The sequence below is a fragment of the Arachis ipaensis genome, chromosome B7 (assembly GCF_059453495.1).
Source record: "Arachis ipaensis isolate K30076 ecotype BB chromosome B7, ASM5945349v1, whole genome shotgun sequence".
NCBI lineage: Eukaryota > Viridiplantae > Streptophyta > Magnoliopsida > Fabales > Fabaceae > Arachis > Arachis ipaensis.
Genome location: NC_142442.1, coordinates 100,299,203 through 100,324,430, shown reverse-complemented (window position 1 = coordinate 100,324,430; position 25,228 = coordinate 100,299,203). Strand labels below are relative to the sequence as shown.

The 25,228-nt window shown below is 38.5% G+C and overlaps 1 protein-coding gene across 1 annotated transcript; it reads left to right on the top strand.

Moving 5' to 3' along the window:
* The first annotated feature begins 15,158 nt into the window (after positions 1-15,158).
* LOC148553515 (uncharacterized) lies at positions 15,159-15,650 on the top strand. The gene has a single exon (XM_088494833.1). The coding sequence runs from the start codon at positions 15,159-15,161 to the stop codon at positions 15,648-15,650; it is 492 nt and encodes a 163-aa protein (XP_088350959.1).
* The last annotated feature ends 9,578 nt before the right edge of the window (positions 15,651-25,228 follow it).

Sequence of the window (25,228 nt, the reverse complement as noted above, 5' to 3'; positions counted from 1 at the left end):
AAAGTGTCTAGGATCTGGAAGCTTCTGAGGTAGCTTCTACTGAACCAAAGCATTTAGCTCTTTGGTAATCAGTGGAGGTTCTTCCTCCAAAGGCTTTGTACTAAATAGCATGGCATTCAACTTCATGAGAACTCCTAGGTACCGAGCAACTTGCTCTTCCCTAGTGTCTTCATCCTCATCAGAGGATGGGTGTTCATCAGAACTCATGCATTGCAGAAGTGCATGCAAAGGAACCTCTATGGTCTCTATATGAGGCTTGGCTTTCTTTAGTTATTGGATAGGAATTTCTTGACTGGGTGTTGAGTACTCAGAGGGTGTGCCTTTACTTGCATTCAACGCCAGCTCTGATGGCCCTTTGGGCATTGAACGCCCATGTTGTATACCCTTTCTAGCGTTAAACGCCAGTTTCCTTACCATTTTGGGCATTGAACACCCAGCAAGGATGTTCTGGCTGGCGTTCAACGCCAGCTTCCCTGTTTGTTTGGCCATTGAATGCTCAGTGAGGGCTTCCTCACTGGCATTCAGCGCCAGGCTCTTAGCCAGTTTCGGAGTTGAACACCCAGTGATATGCTCTTCACTGGCATTCATTGCCATCCCAGTCTCTGCAAATTCGGCCTCTGCCTCAGTGGTAATGGCCTTGCACTCTTCTATTGGGTTCACTTCAGTGTTACTTGGAAGAGAGTCAGGAGGAAATCTCAGGGATTCTCTTGCTCAGTTAACCAATCTATACCTACAAATTTCTGATAGAGGACCTTGTTTCAGTTATGAAACTATGAGTGGTCTTAGAGAGGCTGGAGACTAGAAAGCCTAACTCAGAAAGGCTCTGCTTAGGAGTTTCCACATTCCCTTGAGAAGATGGGAATGGTGGCCTGTTGTTGAACCTATTTTGGTTCCTTCTACCTTGATTGTTACTAAAACCTTGCTGAGGTTTTTATTGATCCTTCCATGAGAGGTTAGGATGATTCCCCCATGAAGGATCGTAGGTGTTTCTATAGGGTTCTTGATGCATTTGCATCTTCTCCATCTATTCCTTGTGAATTTACACTTGAATTGCTAAGTTTAATCAAAATTTAATACATTTTAGCCACTATGAATGCTACTTTGAGTTGTTTGCAATTTCTGTTTATCTCAGGTAGCATTCAGATGGATTTGATGGAGTTTTCTAGCAGAAAAGGAAGAAAGCGAATCATGTTTTCAAACCCAACCTCCTTGCACTCAAATAGGAATAACTTAAGTTATAGAGGTCCAATTGACGTGATTCTAACGGCATTGGAAAGCTAACTTCCAGAACTTTCCAACAAAATATAATAGTATACCCTTTTTTTCCATTTCATACATACACTCCCACACTGAACTTGAGGAACTCTAAGTTCATCGCTAGATCAAAAGCTCCAAAGAAAGTTTGCGCACATCACCCCACGCTAAACTTAGGTTAATCCATGTTCAGCGTGGACTTAAGAAAAGCCAATGAAGAAGCCACTGCCTTATCCACGCTGAACTTGAGAATTTTCAAGTTCAGCATGGACATTAATAACTCAAGTGGTCCCCAATTCATTCCAAAGGCCGCATGGATTGATTAAATTAATTTTGATTTAAACTTTTGTTTTATTTATAATTAGGAAAAGATATTATTTAGTTTAGGAATTATATTTTTACATTAATTAGGATTAGATATAAAGGGAAAAAGAATCAGCCCTTCGGTCTCTTTTCTTCTCTCTTACCTCATTCCGCAATTTGTAGTTTACCTGAATCCTAGTTTTCTCTCTGAACCATGAACAACTAAGCCTCGACTGTTAAGGTTAGGAGCTCTGTTTATTGAATGGATTGATACTATTATTTTTCTATTTTAATTCATGTACTGATTTATATTTCAAGAATTGTTTTCGTTCTTTATTTTATGAATTTGGGTGGAACAGAAGTATGACCCTTTTCCTAATTGAGTTCTTGTATAACTTGGAAAAGCTCTTTACTTGAACAACAGCTTGAAAACATATTGTCCTAAATCACTAATTATCTGGACTTAATGGAATACGTGACATATAATCCTCTTATATTTGGGTAATTAGGATTTCTGTGGCACATAAACTAGAGTTAAGCTTCACCCTCTAATTGGAATTAAGTGACCAAGAAATTGGCAGTTGATGAAGGTTAGAGGAGACTAAAAATGTTTAAGGAATTAGGGTTTATTCACTACTTGTTTACTCCTTGCTTTTCTGATATTCTAAATTTACTGTTAATGAATTTGATACCCAAACACCATTTTCTGTTTGTCTGACTAAGCCAATCACTCAATCATTGTTGCTTGATCCATCAATCCTCATGGGATCGACCCTCACTCACCTGAGGTATTACTTGCTAAGACTTGGTGCACTTGCCGGTTAGTTTGTGGACTTTAAATTCCGCAACATGTTTTTGGCGTCGTTGCTGGGGATTGATTGTGATTGACAACTACTCATTGTTTGATTGCTTAGATTAGATCATTTTTCTTTTAATTAGTTTTATTTTCGTATTATTAATTTTTAATTCTCATTTTTTGTTTTCTTTTCCTTTAATTTTTCTTCCTTTCGTTTCCCACCCCCTGCCCCTGTTTTCTTCTTTTTTTTTTACTTCCTTTTTACTTTTGTTTTTTTTACTTTCATCTATTTTTTTTATTTTTATTATATTTTCTTTTTTATTTTCATTTTCATTTATTTTTGTTTTTGTTTCCTTCGATTATTTTTTCTATATTCTATTAGTCTTGTTTTGTTTTTGTCTTTAATTTTCAAAAAAAAAAGAGAGAAATTTTATCATATATTTTTCTTTAATTTCTGAAATTAAGTTTGGTGTCCCCTAGTTATTTTTATTTTAATTTTCCTGTTTATTTTTTTTATAATTTTCGAAATTTTATGGCTTTAATTATTTAGTTGTTTTATTTTATTTCTTTTACACAGGTTACCTCACTGGGAATTCTCTGCACTCTGATGTAGAGATTCCCATCTTTTCTTATTTTTTGTTTGTTTATGAGCAGGAACAGAGACAAGGAACCTCTTTTAAACTTTGATCCTGAATCTGAAAGGACTTTGAGGCGGCGTTTTTAACAAGCAAGACTTTACAAGGCTACAGAGTCCACTATGGATCATAATAATGCTGTTAATGCCAATGTGGCAAATTTAGTTGGGAATGAGCAACCCAGAAAAGTGCTTGGCTCTCACACTACTCCTAATGCAGACCTTTATGGCAAAAGTATTGTGGTGCCTCCAATATCAGCAAATAATTTTGAACTGAAGTCACAGCTAGTTATTTTTGTGCAACAAAATTGTCAGTATCATGGACTCCCTCAGGAAGACCCAAATCAGTTTAGTTCTGAATTTCTGTAGATTTGTGATACTGTGAAGACAAATGGAGTGAATCCTGAGGTGTACAAACTCATGCTCTTCCTATTTGCTGTGAGGGATAGAGCAAATCTGTGGTTAGATTCTCAACCCAAGGATAGTCTGGATACTTGGGATAAGGTTGTCACCAGATTTCTGACTAAATTTTTCCCACCTCAAAAGCTGACTAAGCTAAGGGTGGAAGTTCATACTTTACGAAGCTTGGGAGAGATTCAAGTTTCAGACTAGGCAATGCCCTCCGGACATGTTCTCTAGATGGACTTAGCTGGATATCTTTTATGAGGGCTTATGTGAAATGTCCAAGATGCGCTTAGATAATTCTGCAGGTGGTTCTTTGTACATGAAGAAGACACCAGAGAAGACTACTGAGAAGAGAGGCATTTTAGAAGTGGAAGCTGTTGAAGCTCTTCCTGCTCAGAACAAGCTTTTGTTTAAACAAATAAATCTGATTACTCAACGGTTGAGTGGAATTCAAGTTTCAGCTGTCAACACTCAGAATGCACCTCAAGAGGTCTCTTATGACATGACTGGCAACTTTATGCAAGGAGAGAATTATAATTATGCTCAATCTTCTACTAAACAGGTAAATTACATGGGGAGTGCTCCTAGAAATCCCAATAATGATCCCTATTCTAAGACCTACAATCAGGAGTGGAGAAATTACCCAAATTTTGAATGGAGAGAGCAACCTCAAAGGCCACAAAATTTTAATAATAATTCTCAGGGTAGTTTTCAACAGAATAATTTTAATAACCACCAGTTTCAGTCATCTCAGTAAGCAATTTCTCAGCCCCAGCAGAACAATAATTTGGAAGCAATATTGGAAAGTTTTAGACAGGAAAGCAGAGCATCAATCAAGAACTTGGACATTCAGATGGGTCAATTAGCCACAAAAGTTAATGAAATTGATCAGAGGACCACAAATAGCCTTCCTGGTAACACAATTCCAAATCCAAGAGAGGAATGCAAGGCTATTACCTTGATAAGAGGACAAGTGGCAAGTACGGAAGCACAAGTTAATGAGGAGCCATTTGAAAAAGAAGCTGTAGAGGAGAAGAAGGAAGAAGTAGAGCATGTCCCTCCAAAGCGTGTGGACAATCCCTATAAGAACCACAACTAATCAACCAGTTAATTAAGTGATTAATTACCCAAATTAGAATTCAAAAAGTTAGAGAGAGAATTTAAGGATTTAAAGGTGATTTTCAGACTCAGTAGGTTTTTCTGAGTCAGAAAATGTGCTTTCTATGAAAAACTGTGAACCGACAGTTGAACCGGTTGAACTGGTTCAAGTCTGCCTGGTACCGCATGAGAAAAAGTGAAAACCGGTGAAAACCTTAGAAAAATATTAGAAATGTAAAACCGGGCGTTAATTTTAAAGGTTTGGCCCGAAGTTAGGCCAAACGGGCAAAAAACGCTAATCGGTTGGACAGGGCCCAAGTTGGGCCCAAGCCCAACATATAAAAGGTTCATTAATGAACCCACTCCAGCACACATGCACATAAACACAACACTCATGCTGAAAAGAAAAAGGGGAGGAGAGGAAGAGGAAATACTATTCACCTCCTTCTTCTCTAGCTAATATCTTGAGCTACGGTGCTCTGATTGGCGTGCCATCAGTGGTTACGCATTTCTTTTGAAGAGCTCTACAAAACCCATATAGGAAACTGGTAAGAAAAGCTCGAATCCCTCTCAGTTTCTCTCCTCAAAATTTTAGGTATATAGGGTTTTTGATTAAATGAGTTATTGTGATTCTTGGTGTTTAGGTTTGCTCTAATCCTTGCTTAGCCTTGGATTCTTGCTAGTAAATCTATTGGAGAAGGTAAGGGCCACTAAACCCTTGTGATATTATGTTTAATTGAAACCCTAGGTTGATTTGAGGTGATTTATATGTATATAGTTTGATTATTGTGGCTTTGGAAGCTGTTGTCACTTATTTGTGTTTATTGGAGTGGAAGTGAAAGCTTGGAAATTGGTTAAAAGCTTTTTGGTTATCAATTTGAGTTTTGGTGCATAAAGGGGAATCGGCCAAGGTATGGTTTTAGTTTCCTCTATGTAGTATATAATATTCATGGACACATAGGCTAGTGACCAATAAGATAGGTTGAATTAAAATGATGATTGGTGTGTTATATGTTGATGAATTGATGAATGTTGGGTTGATTGCGATGAATTAAAATGATATGATGATGTTGAATGATTGTATGGATTGGGAGTTGGTTCCTTATGATAATTGTAGTGTTATGATTTATGAAATGGTGGGTTTGATGGTGATTTTGATCATAAGTGTTATATAGTTGAGGTTGGAATTGAGAATAATGAAATGAGAAAGAGAATGTGGTAAAGTAGGTGTATTATGGTATAACTAGTACCTTTTGATGAAAAGTGGTGTTTTGAATGGCTTGGTGTGATTTGGTATGGGTATGGTAATAAATTTTGAAAGTTATGAAGTTTGGTAAAATTGGATTTTTGATGAACTTTGTATGATCATAACTTTTGCCTGGGTTTTTAAAATTGATCGAAACTTATTTATAATTAAAGATCTTTGAAAACCCTTTAAATCGATATAAAGTTTGTGAAAATTGGAATTTTGTAGAGGAACTTATAATCCTTCAAAGTTGGTGTTAAAAATCTAAAATTCTGCAAAGTTGCAGAATTTCATGATTACCGATATGTGCGGGCGTACACCCTCGTGCGGACGCACACCCTGCAAATATTTTGACCTGTGCTGATGCACGCACAAGTAGGGAAGTGCGTTCTGCTCGCAGCGCTAGCATAGCTTGTGCGCGAACACATCCAAGAAAAAATTTCAACCTGTGCGAACGCACAAGTTGGGGAGGCTGGTCTGTTGGGGGGTGCTGGCACAGGTTGTGCGAGTGCACAGATCCTTTAAAAATTGACACCTGTGCGTACGCACGCGTTTTAAAACTCTCAGGAGTGTGCGCACGCACAGACCCTTGTGCGGCCACGCAGGTCCTGTTTCTCAAAATTTTATTTGTTTTCAACTATTCTACCTTCCCAACGAGGTTGTAAGCTTCTAAAACACCATTTTAAGATGTATGGGCTTAATTTTGAGTATTAGAACATAGGATGTAACTTAAGGTTTCTAGAACACGGTTTTATGATAAATTAGAAAACAGAGGCCTAAGTTTCTGGCGTACTGAGAATGATTTAACAATTGGTGGAGGATGATTGATATATGAGATAAGGAATGATGAACTTTTGACATTGGAAAATGAGTTATGAATGGACAGTGGTTGAGATGAGTCAAGGACTCGGATTGAGACGATGGATCTCTGTATATTGAAAATGTTTTTTGAAAACCACTGAGACATTATTTTTACTGAGATTATGAGATGCTATGCGCCCGGCAGGGACGGCGGTTGGATCCCGCCTGTCGAGGTAGTGGCGGCAGCGTAAGGGCGGTGGTTCGTCCCGCTTGCATTGAGATGTGAGGTCTGTGACAAGAGTATCCCGCTCGCATCCCTTCGGACCTATGATAAACCCTATTTGTATGGTTTATCTTCTGTTGAATTTAGAGGGTTTTATCATCTTTTTCCGCATTTATTCAATGAAATAGCATGGTTTTGTAAATTATCCTTTAATTGTGCTTAAGAGTGAAAACATGCTTTTTAGGTCTCAAAATAGCTAAATTTAATTCACCTTGATTCCATTAGATGCCTTGATATGTTTGTTAAGTGATTTCAGATTTAGGAGGCAAGGATTGGATCAAGGGAATGAAGAAAAAGCATGTAGAAATGGAGAACTCATGAAGAAATGAAGGGATCACAAAGCTGTCAAGCGAACCACTTCGCACTTAATCGACCATAACTTGAGCTACAGAGGTCCAAATGATGCGGTTCTAGTTGCGTTGGAAAGATAACATCCAGGGCTTCAAAATGATATAAAATTTATCATAGTTGCATCGCGTTTAGGGTGAAAACATGCTTTTTAGGTCTCAAAATAACTAAACCCAGCTCACGTTCCCTGGTAAAATTTATCATAGTTGCACTGTATGCGTACATGTCGATGCTATACATGATTTATTTAATACAACTCGTGGCCAACGATATCTGGTGCATTTTGGGCCCAATCTAACTCATTTCTGATGCTATTTAACCCAAGGATTGAAGAGGGATGGGGCATCTAGTTAGTTAGTGAGTTTTATTTTAGTTTTAACATGCTTTAGTTAGTTTCTAGAGAGAGAAGCTCTCACTTCTCTCTAGAATTAAGATTAGGTTAGATTTAGATTAGGAATTCTTAGATCTAGGTTAATTTCATGCTTAGATTTACTTTTTCTTTATCAATTCTTCTTCCTCTACTTCTCCTCTCTCTAGTTTTGTATTTTAATTCTTGTAATTCTCTACTTTCATGTTGATGCAATTGTGTTCTTTCCTTTTCCTTTTAATGCAATTTATGTTTTCATGTTCCTTTATTGTTCATTTAATTTGTTGTTGTTTAATTCCTTGCAATTGAGTAGCGTAGATTTACTTTCCTTGAAATTTTACTATGCTTTCATTTTGTGCCTTCCAAGTGTTTGATGAAATGCTTGGAAGGATTTTAGAGTAGAATTTTATGCTCTTGGCTTGGGAAGGTAACTTAGGAACTCTTGATTTACTAATGTCCAAGTGATTGACGATTGGGAGCCATTAACTCTAGATCTCACTAATTGAATTGGTGGAGAACTAGGACTTATAGACTTGGATTGATATAGCTCATTTGACTTTCCTTTACTACTAGTTAGAGGATGACTTAGTGGGATTGATCCTTGCTAATTCTCATGTTGTGGTTAGTGATAGGGATAAAGATCTTTGACCACCAACCCTTGCTAAGACCTTTTTAACTATTAGTTATTTCCTTGCCATTTATCTTTCATGTCCCTTATCAAAACCCCAAAAATAACTCATAACCAATAACAAGGACACTTTGTTGCAATTCCTAGGGAGAACGACCCGACGTTCAATACTTCGGTTTATTAATTTTAGGGGTTTGTTTTAGTGACAAACAAAATTTTTGTATGAAAGGATTATTTGTTGGTTTAGAAACTATACTTTACACTGAGACTTCATTAGTGAAACTCTAAACCACACAAAAATCCAATCATCAACCTATAGGCGAGCAGGAGCCAGTACTTGGAGAGTGATCCGGGCACTATATCTCAGGGGTTCCCATATAAGAAATCCGAAGGGCGACGTCTCCATGGAGATGTGTTGGGTTGGCAGTTGAACTGACAATGTGATATCACAGCCAGTAGGGCAGGCATTCATTATATGCATTTTCTATCTGTTTGTATGCCTTGTTTACTTGTAATGGCTTGGCTAATTGAATAACATGCTTACTTGCTATCTGAATTATTTGTCCTATATGCTTCTACTTGTGTTTTACTTGCATTGTATATTACCTGTGTTTTCTACTGGGATTGAGGAGATTCGGAAGGCGGTGGCGATGGGATCACATGGAGGATAGGTTGGTGAAGGCTGTGGGACAGTGATGTTTGGTTAGAATAGAAATCCCCTAAGATAGATTACCTGGTTTACTTAAGTTAGTGTTGGTTTATTATGCTTATCTATTTTAGAATGCTTTAAGCTTGAATCTTGTGATGGATATGGAGCTTAGGATTGCCTTTGGCATCCCGGGGTCTTATATCCTACATCACAGGGCACTGTTACCATAGTGAGAACCTCCGGTTCTAATACCATATCTTTGTTGTGTTTTTCAGATGCAGGTCGGAACCCACCTCGGTGAGTTATTTTGGATGGTGACTGGAGCGGAAGATCATGATTTTTGTTGGAGTCTTTTTGGTTTATTTTGTTTTTATGTCTCTCACTTTTGTATTTTTTTAGCCTGGAGGCTTGTATTTGAGAGAACAACTTGTATAAGCTATTTTTAAACTGTCAGTTTTCAATATGGTTTTGTATACTTGTATATGGCTAGTCGGCTTAAACTCTGCGAGTCGAGGCTAGTGCCTATGATATTATATAATTATATTTTGTTGTATCTTATCTGTTTCTTGTGCCTTAAGCTAGTAGCTCATTAGATTATATTATTCTTTTTATATATCATACGTATGAGCTTTAGAATTGTCGTAATCTCTAGTTAACCTTTGCTTTACGACGCGAGGTAAAGCTTAGGCTAATTAGGGTGTTACAAACCCATTCCTAGATTCTATTGACACTTAACCTACATTGCCGAAGGCTCCCGAGTACAAGCCTAAAATGCCATATCCTCAGAGACATCAAAAGGAGACCAAGGACAAGCAGTTTTCAAAGTTCTTGGAAGTCTTCAGAAAGTTGCAAATCAATATTCCTTTTGCTAAGGTTTTGGAGCAAATGCCTCTCTATGTTAAATTCATGAAGGAGTTGTTGTCAAAGAAGAAGTCTTTAAAGGGAGATGAGACGGTGGTCTTGACTAAGGAATGTAGTGCCATAATTTAGAATAACTTGCCAAGGAGGATGCCAGATCTAGGGAGTTTCCAAATTCCATGTACCATTGGGAGAACACCACCTTTGAGAAAAGCCCTATGTGATTTGGGGGCAAGCATAAATCTAATGCCCTTATATGTGATGAAGAAGTTGAAAATCTAAGAGGCACAACCCACAATGATAGCATTACAAATGGCAGACAAATCTCTAAAGCCTGCATATGGATTAGTGGAGAATATCTTGGTCAAAGTGGGTAAGTTCTTCCTTCCAACAGCTTTTGTGATTCTTGACACGGGGAAGGATGAGAATGCCTCCATAATTCTAGGAAGGCCATTCCTAGCCACTGGAAGAGCTCTGATTGATGTGGAAGAAGGTGAATTAGTGCTTAGAGTGCATAATGAGTGATTAGTCTTTCATGTCTTCAAAGATATACATCCAGCAGGTGAAGAAGAGAGGTGCATGCAGACTGAGCTTATTAATCCAAACCTTCAAGAACCCCCTGATGATGCACAGCAGAATTTGTAGCTCAAACCTCCTTTGGTGACAATCAATAAAATTCCTCCTGACATCAAACCTAAGTTTGGTGTCGGAAATGCATCATCCACCAAGGAGGAGGTTCCCAAAAAGAAAAAAGTACCCAGGAAATGGAGAAACAAAAAGATTCCCACTGAAGACTTCTCCCCAGGAATGAAGGTAGTATTCACTACATGTCCAATCCTGCCTCATACGGTGAACAAGATCATGTCTTTTGAGCATATAGAGTTGATCAATGGGAGCACAGGAAAGAAGTTCACAGTGAGGGGCGAAGAGCTGAGCCCTTATGATCCTCCTCCTTAGAGGAGCTGACCGTCAAGCTAGTGACGGTAAAGAAGCACTTGTCGGGAGGCAACCCAATGATTTCATATCCTTAGTCTATTTTCCGTAGTAGTAGTTTCATTATTTATTTGATTTTTATTGAGTTTTTACTTTCTTTCCTTTGTTTTACGTGTGTTTTGATCATGCAGATATTCTAGAACAGGAACCGAACACTCAGAAAAATTTTTTCTCACCAGGAAGAAGGTTGATTTGGTGCCGTGCATGCGTACAATAAGAGAAGTTGATTCTAGAAGGTCCACGCTGAACTTGGAATTTCCCAAGTTCAGTGTGGAGAGCGGCGTAATAACATGCAAGGTGCGAAGCGTATGGCATTGAACTTGGCCCTTGCAAGTTCAGCGCAGAAATGTTCGTGGAAAGATCGAATTGTTCTTTGCCAGGTCCACGCTGAACTTAGAATTCTCCAAGTTCAGCGTGGAGAATGACGTAAATTTCATGCATTTGATGAAAGGCCCACGCTGAACTTGGAAAATCCCAAGTTCAGCATGGTGAACAATGCATAAAAGGAGCACAAATAAGCCAAAGCACTGGCGCTGAACTTGCTCCTCTCAAGTTCAGCATGTAGAGACTACGAAAAAAAAGAAGAGAAAAAAATAAAAAATAAAAAAAATGTTAAAAAAAGGGAAGTTGACGCCGAACCTGGTCAGCACCAAGTTCGGCATGGGGAGTAGATTTCCTATACGTGAGTCACAGCGCCGAACGTCCTTATCATCAAGTTCGGCGCCAACATCTAATTATGATTCATATCACTCGCCATTTCTGAAAAATCCCATACCCAATCACATGATTCCTTCCCCACATCCCTTCCTGATTCACTTTCCTTTCTTTCTTTCCCCATTTGTTCTTTCATTACAACCCTTTTGACCAAAGCAAGCCCGTTTCCTTGACCTCCAACCATGATCACATATATATATTCCCCTATCCCTCAGCCCTATATATATATATATATATATAAACCCCCCATCCTCATACCCCCTACTGTATATTATGTATATATATCATTCTATCATTCGACCCACCCCAATTATATATATATATATATATATATATATATATATATATATAATACTAATAATAGTAACAAAAAAATAAATAAATACATAAATAAATATCTATATATATAAAAAAAACAAGTTTTAATCTTTATCTGTTTTGTCCTTTTATTATTTTCGGCTTTTTTTGCAATAATTTTTGTTTTTACTCCTCCGTGCACTTTTTATGTCCCTCCCTGTTTTCAGATTTTCTTTGCTTGAGGACAAGCAAACTTTTATGTTTGGTGTTGTTGCTTCGCTTGTGGCTTTTGGCTTTTCTGTTTATTTTAATAGCACCAAAGGGAGGAAAATCTTCTTCACAGAGGATCACAGCCTGACGAATGAGACGGCCACTAGGATAACTGAGGTGGTTAAGTTCTTCTCATTCTTATTATGCTATATTCCTGTTTTCTGCTATTTTTGTTATTGCATGATCAATTATTATTTCAATTCCTAGGTTCTAGTTTAATTTACTGTTTCTTTTGTTATTTGATTTTTATTCTGAAAGGGTGTCTCATGTATTGCTCACTGAGCTTGAATCCAAAGAAAAAAAATAAGGAAAAGAAGTGATGTATTGCATGATAAATTGAGTTTATATTAAAGATTAGTCTTATTTACTTAAATGTGGTGGTGTTATCTGTGATTTTGAATGCATGATTTGAACAGTACATATTTGAATTTGAATCAAAGGATATTGATGTATGAGGAACAGAAATTTAGAGAACTATTATGAATCCTCTGAATTAAACAAAAGCTTAATCCTTGAAGCAAAAGAAACAGCAAAAAGAAAAGTAAGGTCCAAGGCTCTGAGCATCAATGGCTAGAAAGGTCAAATATGATTAAAAGCTCAAATAGTTGTTTTCCTACCCATATGCCTGTGGTGTAATTGTGTCAAGTAATCCTTGAGACAGAGCACTAAGAGTCGAGATCAAGTGCATTTAACAGAGTATGCCAAAGGTCTTGGGCACTATTGTCTGGGAGTAACTGAAAGAAAAATCAGAACTTAAAGAAAGTTCCCCAATTAAGTGCTTGTGGTGTTTTTGTGTCAAGTGAAGCTTGAGACAAAGCATTTAACATCACGGCTAGGCTCAAGGTGCAAAGCAACAAAGAAAAGAGAATGGAAAAATATTTTTCTGTGTTAAAGGATTAATTCGAAGTAAACAAATTAGAGAATTCATAATATTATCCGGATTCCAATTCCAAATGACATTGACATTCCCCTGATTCAAATGATAGTGAGATGGCAAAATTGTTCAGAATTACAATGAATAAACCCCATTTTAAGAATGGACCTGAGCATAACTGAACTCTCACTTCTCATGAAAATTCACATCTTAATCATGTACTTATTTTGGTTGCTTGTGGACAAGCAACAATTAAAGTTTGGTGTTGTGATTCGTGAGCATCTTCTCTATCTTTTCCTTGTGAATTTGCACTTGAATTGCTAAGTTTAATCAACATTTAATACATTTTAGCTACTATGAATACTACTTTGAGTTGTTTACAATTTTTGTTTATTTCAGGTAGCATTCGGATGGATTTGACGAAGTTTTGTAGCAGAAAAGGAAGAAAGCGAATGATGCTGTCAACCCCGACCTCATTGCACTCAAATAGGAATAACTTAAGTTACAGAGGTCCAATTGATGTGATTTTAGTTGCATTGGAAAGTTAACTTTTAGGGCTTTCCAACAATATATAATAGTATATCCCTTTCTCTCATTTCATACGTACAACCCCATGCTGAACTTGAGGAACTCCAACATCAGCGCCAGATCAAAAGCTCCAAAGAAAGTTTGCGCGCATCACTGCACGCTGAACTTAGGTTAATCCAAGTTCAGCGTGGACTCAAGAAAAGCCAATGAAGAAGCCACTGCCTCATCCACGCTAAAAATGAGAATTTCCAAGTTCAACGTGGACCTTAATAACTCAAGTGGTCCCCAATTCATTCCAAAGGCCGTATCGGTTGATTAAATTAATTTTGATTTAAACTTTTATTTTATTTATAATTAGGAAAAGATATTATTTAGTTTAGGAATTATATTTTTACATTAATTAGGATTAGATAAAAAAGGGAAAAGAGTCAGCCCTTCGGGCTCTTCTCTTCTCTCTTACCTCATTTCGTAATTTACAGTTTACCTAAATCCTAGTTTTCTCTCTGAAGCAAGAGCAACTAAACCTTCACTGTTAAGGTTAAGAGCTCTGTCTATTGTATAGATTGATACTATTATTTTTCTATTTTAATTCATGTACTGATTTGTATTTCAAGAATTATTTTCGTGCTTTATCTTATGAATTTGGGTGGAACGGAAGTATGACCCTTTTTCTAATTGAGTTCTTGTATAACTTGGAAAAGCTCTTTACTTGAACAACAGCTTGAAAACATATTCTCCTAAATCACTAATTATCTGGACTTAATGGGATTCGTGACATATAATCCTCTTATATTTGGGTAATTAGGATTTATGTGGCACATAAACTAGAATTAAGCTTCACCCTCTAATTGGAATTAAGTGACCAAACAATTGGCAGTTGATGAAGGTTATAGGAGACTAAAAAGGTGTAAGGAATTAGGGTTTAGTCACATATAGTTTGCCATGAATTAAATCTTGCATGATTAAAATAGTTAGTAAGAAAAGTCAATCCGAAAAATAGATATCTCTGAAGCCTTAACTGTTTCTCCATATATTATTCACTACTTGTTTACTGCTTGCTTTTCTGATATTTTGAACTAACTGTTAATGAATTTGATACCCAAACACCATTTTCTGTTTGTCTGACTAAGCCAATCACTCAATCATTGTTGCTTGATCCATCAATCCTCATGGGATCGACCCTCACTCACCTGAGGTATTACTTAGTATGACCCGGTGCAGTTGCCGATTAGTTTGTGGACTTTAAATTCTGCACCAATTCGCCCATGTAATTCACCTCCTCCATGGTGGGTTGATCAGGATCATAAGCTTCTACTTCAGAAGAAGCTTCTTGAGTGCTGCTAGCTACAGCTTGCCTTCCAATCAAATGCTGAGAGATCATATTGACCTGCTGGATCAAGATCTTGTTCTGAGCCAGTATGGCATTCAGAGTATCAACTTCAAAAACTCCTTTCTTCTGAGGGATCCCGTTATTTATAGGATTTCTCTCAAAGGTGTACATGAATTGGTTTTTTACAACCATCTCAATGAGTTCTCTAGCTTCTGCAGGCGTTTTCTTCAATTGGAGTGATCCACCTGCCGAGCTGTCCAATGATATTTTTGACATCTCAGAAAGACCATCATAGAAAATTCCTAGGATAGACCATTCTAAGAGCATCTTAGGAGGACGCCTCTTGATCAGTTACTTGTATCTTTTCCAAGCTTCATAGAAGGATTCACCTTCTTTTTTTGAAGCCTCATTTGAAAGATTGGAGTGCTAAGCTCACCGATGCACTATGGGCCTATCGAACGGCGTACAAGACGCCAATTGGCATGAGCCCCTTTCGGTTGGTCTATGGCAAAGCTTGCCACTTACCGGTGGAAATAGAGCCCAAGGCATATTGGGCCGTCAAAGAGTACAATTCAAGTTTGGGAGGGGCCGCAATTGAGAGGAAGCTACAACTAGTGGAATTGGAATGTTTGATACTTGAAGCTTATGAAAACTCTAGACTTTACAAGGAAAGGATGAAAGTCGTGCATGATAAGACCATAAGAGGAAAAGAATTTAGAGCCGGTGACCAAGTCCTCCTCTACAATTCAAGATTGAGATTGATGCCCGGGAAGCTAAGGTCAAGATGGGAAGTACCTTATATAGTAGAAAAAGCGGAGCCATATGGAGTTTATCATTTGCACTATCCTCCAAGCTCCAACATTTTCAAGGTTAATGGGCATCGTCTAAAGCTGTATCTTGGTGAAAAGATGAAAAGCAACAAGGAGATAGAGGTGTTCCTCTTAGAAGATGCACCTAATGGCAAAGAGAATTGAGCTAGTGACCGTCCAACTTAAGGACATTAAACAAAAGTGCTAGGTAGGAGACACCCCACCATGGTGAGATCTATCCTTTTCCTCCTTTTGTATATACTCTTGAACTCTTGCTTGATTTGGTGATTGCTCAGCTTTTAAGTTTGCTTCGATAGACTTTTTTGTGCTAGTTGTGACACTCATGAAGATTTGCATGTTTGAGTATTATATAGAGTTTTAGGGTGTTTTTGTACCCGTTTAGCTTGCTTGCCTACTGAATTCTTGCTCAAAATGTGTTCCTTCATGTTTATGAAAAAAAAGGAAAGGGGGGGGGGGGGGCGCGTGCGCGTGCTAGACTATGCCCCGCGCCTAATCTAGTTCATGCGTGCACGCACCTAGCGCGGACGTGTCCTTCGGCTGGTTTGCAAATCGACGAATATGCATGCCCATCGCGTCCGCGTCGATCGCACAATTCGTACTACTGGTAGACTTTTCCCGAGAGTTGCACAAACATTGCGCCCACACTGTGCTGGGAGCACAACCACCCCTCACGCGTAAGCGTACATGACGCATGTGCATCCATCGACCACATGCAAACTTCACGCGTGCGCATCGACCCTATTGCAGTAAACTCCTGGTACTTCGACCAGAGAGTTGTGTGAGTTTCGGGCCCACATTAGCCCACTAGCACAACTACCTCTCATGCGTGCGCGCACCTAGCGCACATGCGTCTAATCTTCTTCTGCTGCCCACGCGTATGCGTGGGTGACGCCTCCGCGTCCCTGATGACAATTCATCTTAGCCTAGTTTTACTAGCCTTTTTCTTATGTTTTCAATTGAATTATGCACTTTCTTGAGCCACAAGCAAGCCAATTAGGTAGATTTTCATGCTTCCTTTGATTTAATCAACCATAGATGAATTAATGCAATTTCATGAGGTTTTATGCCATAATTGTCACATATTATGAAAGAATGAATATCTCATGATTTTGAGCACAGCTTTGATATGTTTGGTTTATTAATGATAGGTGAAGAAAGCTTGGAGAAAGGTTGAAGCAAGAAGGAATGGCTAGGAGGAAGAGAGGACAAAAAGTTTGAGCAAAAGTTTGCCTCAAACTTTAGCTCAAACTTTTGGAATAAGTGAAAACGAACCAGGGAGCAAAAAGCTTGACCAAAAGTTTGCCTCAAACTTTTTGGCAAACTTTTGGCATCACAAATCAACACCCTGGAGAGCAAAAGTTTGCGCCAACGTTTGCCTCAAACTTATTGGCAAACGTTGGTGCCATGAACAACACACCCTGGAGAGCAAAAGCTTGCGCCAACGTTTGCCTCAAACTTTTTGGCAAACGTTGGCGCCATGAGTGTGCAAGGGGGAGCCAACGTTTGAGCAAAAGTTTGACCCCAAACTTTGGCTCAAATGTTGGTAGCAGCAAGGATGGGGTGGCTGATATGAAAAGTTTGAGTAAAAGTTTGCCTCAAACGTTTACTCAAACTTTTACTCAAGCTTACATGATTCCAAACCCGGTTCACTTCGGTTCTTCTCCAAACTCCAAGAGCAATCAACCAAGGCCTCTATCAACCCAATTCCATCAAGAGCAAAGGCCCAATTGAAGGCTTGAAGACCATTTGAAGAAAGTGTATAAATAGCATAGGATTTAAGTTTTTAGAGAGCTTTTCCTTTTAGTTTTCATAGAGAGTTTTCGAAGAGCTTTTGGTGTGGAGTGAATTTTAATTTCTAAGTCTCGGGGAAGGAGAATTGAATTCCCTTCCTCTTAGTTTTCTTGCTTTCAATTTCAATTACAATTGTCTTGGATCTTGGGTTGGAGAATTGAAGGAATTCTGTTTCAATCTCATCCTGAGACCTCTCTGTTTCTTTACTGAATAATTGAATTTAAATTTCTGTTAATTGCTTCTTCATCTACTTTCTCTGCAATTTACTTTTCCTTTGCAATTGTTCTTGTTGGATCTAGGAAGGCATTGAGATCTAGACTTGGTTATCTAGTCTCTTGGGTCCTGAGATCTGAATTATCATTTTACATTCTCTGTTTACTGCTTTCAAGCTCTTTTATATTTCTGTTTTAGATCCGATTCAACCCAAGGCATCTTCTACTCTTCTGTGTGTTGAATTTTACTTTTCCTTGTTTAATTTCTGCAAATCCAATTCCCAATTCCCTTTACAAGTTAAGCCATTTACATTTCTTGCACTTTAAGATTCTGCAATTTACATTTCTTGCGTTCTAAGTTTCTGCCATTTAATTTCTTGCTCTTTAAGATTTAGCACTTTAACATTTCAGTTCTCTTTAATTTCATGCAAATTTCCCATTCCCTTTACTTTCTGTGCAATTTAAATTTTGTTAATCACAAATCTCTCAACCAAATCATGATTCGCTTGACTAAATCAACCACTAAACTAAAATTGCTCAATCCTTCAATCCCTGTGGGATCGACCTCACTCCCGTGAGTTATTATTACTTGATGCGACCCGGTGCACTTGCCGGTGAGTTTTGTGTCAGATCGTTTTCCGCACATCAAGTTTTTGGCGCCGTTGCCGGGGATTGATTAGATTGACAATGATTAAGTGAGGTGGTAGTTTAGATCAAGCACTTTTTCTTTAACTTTTGACTAACCCATTAACTGTTTGAAGTTTTGTCTCAACTGACTACACTCAATTCTCAAGAGTATCACTGTGTGTTCCATTGTTGATTTATATGTCACAGGAAAGAAGAGCGCCCAGAGGGAAGGATATCATTGAAGAAGGAGTTTCTGAGAAAGAAGAACACCACAACATGAAGCCGCAACTCATTACACTAATCGAGAACAATTGTTCCTATGGTGGAAATCCGTTGGAGGATCCTAAACAGCACCTATCCATTTTTCTGAGGACCTGTGGTGTTGTCAACCTCGATAGTGTAAATCATGATGCCTATAAGCTCTTGCTGTTTCCTTTCTCACTGAAGGATGAAGCGGCACAATGGCTTGAAACTTTTCCCCAAGAAAGTATCACTAGTTGGGATGATTTGGTTGCCAAGTTTCTAGCCAAATTCTCCTCATCCCAACAAAACATCAAGACGAAAGCGGGAATACATCCATTCATACAAGGAGAGGAAGAACCATTGTTCAAAGCATGGGAAAGATACAAGAAAGCAAGTGACAAAGTGGGTTTCCAAGCGTTCTATGAAGGACTAACCCCAGAAACAAGAAGAGCGGTGGATTACTTCTCAGATGACCTACTCAAAGCAACAGTAACTGGCCAAGGAACTGCAGAGTTCAATGACAAGAGAGCCAATAACCAACACTCATTTGAGACACCACAGAATGCAACTTCAGAAAAGGAAGTAATAAATCTCGAAAGAATAAAGGCAGTCATAAATCAAAACAAACAGCTACACCAGCAAACTCAGCAACAATTGGAGTCAATAGCTAGACAGATTGATTTTCTACATCCTACATCCTACTACAGTGAATGCACAATTTCCACCATGGAAACCACATTCCTATCTGAGAATGAGGGAATCTCAATATCAGGAACAAAGGGACTTCAACTACAACAACCCCAATTTCCCAAACCTGCAAAAACACCACCATACCAACAATAATCACTACATACCACCACACTACCCACCCTTCCAACCCCCAACACCCCACAACCAACCAATCTCACAAGACTCTCAGAGGATCACCAATCTGGAGATCTTAGTAGAGAGAATGATGACACATCAAGAGATGATAAGCAAACACCAGGAGGCCTCACTCGGGAGAATTGAGAGGCAAATGGAACAACTAGCTAAGAATATCACAGAAATGAGTGAGAAGAGGGCTAAAGGAAAAGAATCACTCATCCAGGATGAGCATCACAAAGCAAAGCCTCACTTAGGAGGACAAGGGGACAAGGAGAAGGAAGCTCAGAATCTGAACTGAGCAAGCACAGAGGATGTCAAGCTAGTGACAATAAAAGAGTGCTTGTTGGAAGGCAACCCAACCGGAGGTAACTATCTTTTCATATCTATTTCAATAAAAAGGTTAATTAGTTTTATCTATATTGCAAGAAGCTAAGTTTGGTGTTGCACACCAAAACAATCTAAGGGAGAATGAAGGATTCTAAGTTTGGTGTTCCACCAAAATCCCATCATAAAACACATTCTCACTTTCTGCATAATGCTGGCTTCAAGCATGTTGGATGAACTAGTTAACTATTCTATTGTTTCCTAGTTTTCAGTTTTATTGCTTTTGAAAAAAAAGAAAAAGAGTTTCACACATGGTTAATTCGATGCATGAGAACCATTGGCAAGGTACTAAGTTTGGTGTTCCCACACCAAAGTAAGTTCAAAAGCCCACAAATAAATCATGCAAGCTAACCATTTCTTCTTTCAAGTGCTTGGAGAACAAGCAACTTTCAATATCACTGCAGAGTACCATACAAAATTTTGGGAAGATTAAGCATCATCAACCAAAGAGATGAAAGATGAACGGGAAGGCCAGCACTAATGATGATGAGAAGAAGGAAAGCAAGCGAACTCCAAAAGGTTGTATTGTTAAGTGATTGTTTTACATCAAACACTACTATGATTGAAAGTGATATAATACCCCTGCCTGTCTGCATAGTATAGTTCTCTATAATTCAATAAGCAAGATGCTTGATCATTCACAACATTTTTTTCTTCAAAACTTGTTTGCACTCAATATTCAAAAAATGCATCACATGAAAGTTCTTTGAAAAGAAGGATTGAGGAATTAAACAATTTTGAGGCAAGCAAAAGATTAGGAGAAGTGGCGGTTCTAGTTGTATTATTATGTATTGAGGTTGCATGCTTGTGAAAACTTGCATGGGAGCTCATAGGCAGGACATGAAGTTCAAAGAAGTATTGTGGAGATTCTCAAAAATTTATTGATCCAAGAAGCAGCAAACAAAACAAAAGAAAATAAAGAAAATACAAAAGCAAAAAGAACATGGCCCAAGGCTCTGAGCATCAATTACTAGGCAGAAAAAGAAAGAAGAAACAAAACTCAAAGAGTTGTTAGCCTAGTAAATGCTTGTGGTTGAGTTGTGTCAAAGAAAGAGGCTTGAGCAAGTAAATCCTTAGGGGTGCTTCAACACCTAATACCTTAAAACCAACTGGTTTAGGAGTATTGATTGAAAGCTTATCTAAAGAACCACTTTGAGATATGACACTTAGAGTCAAGGCCAAAGCAAAGAAACTATAAGCTGCTTCAAGGTGATTACATATAAAGAGATCTCCATGATACCATTTGGATGAAAATCCTAAGACCTAAGACTCCCAATATGTGAGGACTAGTAAGCACTGAAGCCCTTGCATGAGCATATGATTTAGAGTTTACCCCACTGTCACTTAATCACTTCACTCACAGGACTTTACAAGTTGTTCTTCAATCCGTCTTAATTGAAAGAACCTATGAGCATAATTCGTTTCTTGCTTGGGGACAAGCAAGCTTTAAGTTTGGTGTTGTGATGACAAGTCATCTTAGCCTAGTTTCACTAGCCTTTTTCTTATGTTTTCAATTGAATTATGCACTTTCTTGAGCCACAAGCAAGCCAATTGGGTAGATTTTCATGCTTCCTTTAATTTAATCAACCATAGATGAATTAATGCAATTTCATGAGGTTTTATGCTATAATTGTCACATATTATGAAAGAATGAATATCTCAGGATTTTGAGCATAGCTTTGATGTGTTTGGTTTATTAACGATAGGTGAAGAAAGCTTGGAGAAAGTTTGAAGCAAGGAGGAATGGATAGGAGGAAGAGAGGACAAAAAGTTTGAGCAAAAGTTTGCCTCAAACTTTAGCTCAAACTTTTGGAATAAGTGAAAACGAACCAGGGAGCAAAAAGCTTGACCAAAAGTTTGCCTCAAACTTTTGTGCAAACTTTTGGGCAAAAAGCTTGAGCAAAAGTTTGCCTCAAACTTTTTGGCAACCTTTTGGCATCACAAATCAACACCCTGGAGAGCAAAAGTTTGCGCCAACGTTTGCCTCAAACTTTTTGGCAAACGTTGGCGCCATGAACAATACACCCTGGAGAGCAAAAGCTTGCACCAACGTTTGCCTCAAACTTTTTGGCAAACGTTGGCGCCATGAGTGTGCAAGGGGGAGCCAACGTTTGAGCAAAAGTTTGACCCCAAACTTTGGCTCAAACGTTGGTAGCAGCAAGGATGGGGTGGCTGATATGAAAAGTTTGAGTAAAAGTTTGCCTCAAACTTTTACTCAAACTTTTACTCAAGCTTACATGATTCCAAACCCGGTTCACTTCGGTTCTTCTCCAAACTCCAACAGCAATCAACCCAATTCCATCAAGAGTAAAGGCCCAATTGAAGGCTTGAAGACCATTTGAAGAAAGTGTATAAATAGCATAGGATTTAAGTTTTTAGAGAGCTTTTCCTTTTAGTTTTCATAGAGAGTTTTCGGAGAGCTTTTGGTGTGGAGTGAATTTTAATTTCTAAGTCTCGGGGAAGGAGAATTGAATTCCCTTCCTCTTAGTTTTCTTGCTTTCAATTTCAATTACAATTGTCTTGGATCTTGGGTTGGAGAATTGAAGGAATTCTGTTTCAATCTCATCTTGAGACCTCTCTGTTTCTTTACTGCACAATTGAATTTAAATTTCTGTTAATTGCTTCTTCATCTACTTTCTCTGCAATTTACTTTTCCTTTGCAATTGTTCTTGTTGGATCTAGGAAGGCATTGAGATCTAGACTTGGTTATCTAGTCTCTTGGGTCCTGAGATCTGAATTATCATTTTACATTCTCTGATTACTGCTTTCAAGCTCTTTTATATTTCTGTTTTAGATCCGATTCAACCCAAGGCATCTTCTACTCTTCTGTGTGTTGAATTTTACTTTTCCTTGTTTAATTTCTGCAAATCCAATTCCCAATTCCCTTTACAATTCAAGCCATTTACATTTCTTGCACTTTAAGATTCTGCAATTTACATTTCTTGCGTTCTAAGTTTCTGCCATTTAATTTCTTGCTCTTTAAGATTTAGCACTTTAACATTTCAGTTCTCTTTAATTTCATGCAAATTTCCCATTCCCTTTACTTTCTGTGCAATTTAAATTTTGTTAATCACAAATCTCTCAACCAAATCATGATTCGCTTGACTAAATCAACCACTAAACTAAAATTGCTCAATCCTTCAATCCCTGTGGGATCGACCTCACTCCCGTGAGTTATTATTACTTGATGCGACCCAGTTCACTTGCCGGTGAGTTTTGTGTCGGATCATTTTCCGCACATCAGTCCCTACTGCCTTCATGCCCATCTACACATACGCATGGAGGGCGCGCGCTCATCGATCTCGCGACGCAACTTACCTGCAGCGCGCCTCTTTTCAAATCCATCTACCCCTCTTTTTTTATTTCCATCTTCTTCTTCTAGTCCCACTTTACCTACCCCTTCAACCACCACTACCATCCTCTCTCCGCCCCTTTCACCGACGGCACGAATCACTGGCGACCACCACTTCCAGTGGGTCCCTCCCTCTCTTCCCCCAATTCTCTTCCTCTCTTTTTTCACTTACATTCTCCATTACCTTCTCCTCCCTCACAAGGTACTCTCATCTTGTCTTTTTCTTTGTTTTGCCTCCTCCTTCTTCTTTCTTTAGCTGTATTTCTTTATTCTTCTATTTAGTTAGCTTCATTCATGTTTACTTGCTTGTTTGCTTTCTCCTCTTTTATTTTTCCATTTCTCATGGGTGTTGGGAGTGGAGATTTCTATGGCGTTGGTGGATCCCTTTGTTTTATTTGATCTCTTTACAATATGTGGTGCCCTACAATGATGGGTATTTCCTTGTGCGATGCTACATTGTCTCATTTCTTCCAATCTATTTGTTGTTTAAGGGTTGCACACCAAGTGTTTCTTGAAAGGCACATATGAGTTTTGTTGTAACTTTGACTTAATGCTTTCCACTTAGTGTCCTTTCTCACTCACTTGCTCACTCCTATGTGCATTGAGCCTATTATTCTTCATGCTTCTTATTTCACATCCTCACCCCCTATGACTTGCTTCTTGTTATTGATGCTTGGGTACATGCCTCTCATACTCTTCCTTGCATGCTAATACCACTCTTGCATCACAAGCTAAGTGACATGCCGTTCTCCGGGTAATTGCCCACTCAAAAGCTTTTTGGATTCAAAGGAGAATGAGATCCCGGCCCAAGGGTATTGACGCACGTTACCTCACTGTGGAAGCTCAAGCGTGGGCCCAAATTTTATCCCATTATGTGCTACCAAACACCCATGGGTCATCTATCACTGCGGAGCTCGCCTTGTTGGTTTGGTGTATACTTACCGAGAAACCGGTCAATGTCCCCCTTCTCATCCGACAAGCCATGGGATGTGTCCATGCTAGGGGAAATCTACCCTTCCCCGCCTTGGTAACCAAGTTAATTGTTGCGGCCGGTTTTTCGCGGGAGGCAAAGGATCGGAAAGAACTTATTCCGATGGACAGCGATGTCGTCCCATCCAGAAAATATCTCAAGCCTCCGACATACATCGGGAACCTTGACATAGCTGATAAACCACTATTTTATGGTTTATCTTGTGTTCAATTGAGTGGTTTCATCAAGTCTTTGCCCACTTATTCATATATATTGCACGGTTTTACAATTCCTTCCTAGTTTTGTTCTATCGTTGAAAACTTGCTTCCTAAGCCTTTAATTTGTGTATTTTAAATCCTTCTTTATACCATTCGATGCCATGATCTGTGTGTCCAGTGCTTTCAGCCTTTATGGGGTAGGAATTGCTTAGAGGATGGAGAGGAAGCTTGCAAAAAATGGAAGGAGCACAAGAAATAAAGGAGACAACCAGCGAGCATCGACGCGCACGCATGGCTCACGCGTGTGCGTGATTTGGAGATTTTCACAGTGACGCGTGCACGTACCTGACGCGTACGCATGGATTGGAGCTCTGCAAGACGACGCGTGCATGTGAATGACACGTACGCGTGACTGACGCGTACGCGTGACATGCACGATTTGCAGAAATAACAGAAAATACTGGGGGCAATTTTGGGCCGAGTTTTGACCAAGTTTCTGGCCCAGAAACACAGACTAGTGCCAGGGAACATGCAGAAACTCAACACACATTCTCATTAGCATAGTTTTAGATTTTTAGATCTGAATCTAGAGAGAAAATTACTCTTCCTCTAGGTTTTCTTTACATTCATAGATTTCTAGTTTTATGCTTTTACTTTTGGATATTGAGAAGAGTCATCACCTCCATTGAAGTTACTATTCTAGTTTGTTTCCTTATTCCCTTACTCTTCCATATTCTTAATTCTTGTTTAGAGTTACAATTGGATTATTTTTAGAATTTATTAATGCAAAGGATTACTTTTACTTTTAATTAAATTACAGTTATTGTTAATCATGTCTTTCTTTTATTCCCTTTTTAATTCTGTGCAAGTAATTTTCATGTCAATGGAGTAGACTCCCAACTTGACTTGGGGGTTGATTAAATGGAGACACTTGAGTTGGAATGCTCAAGTGATTAGTTAAATTGGAAGTTGTTGGCTACTTCTCTATTTACTAACGCTAGACCTTCCCAAGGGAGAGGATTAGGATTTGTTAATAAGAGTTAGCTCAATCACTTGAC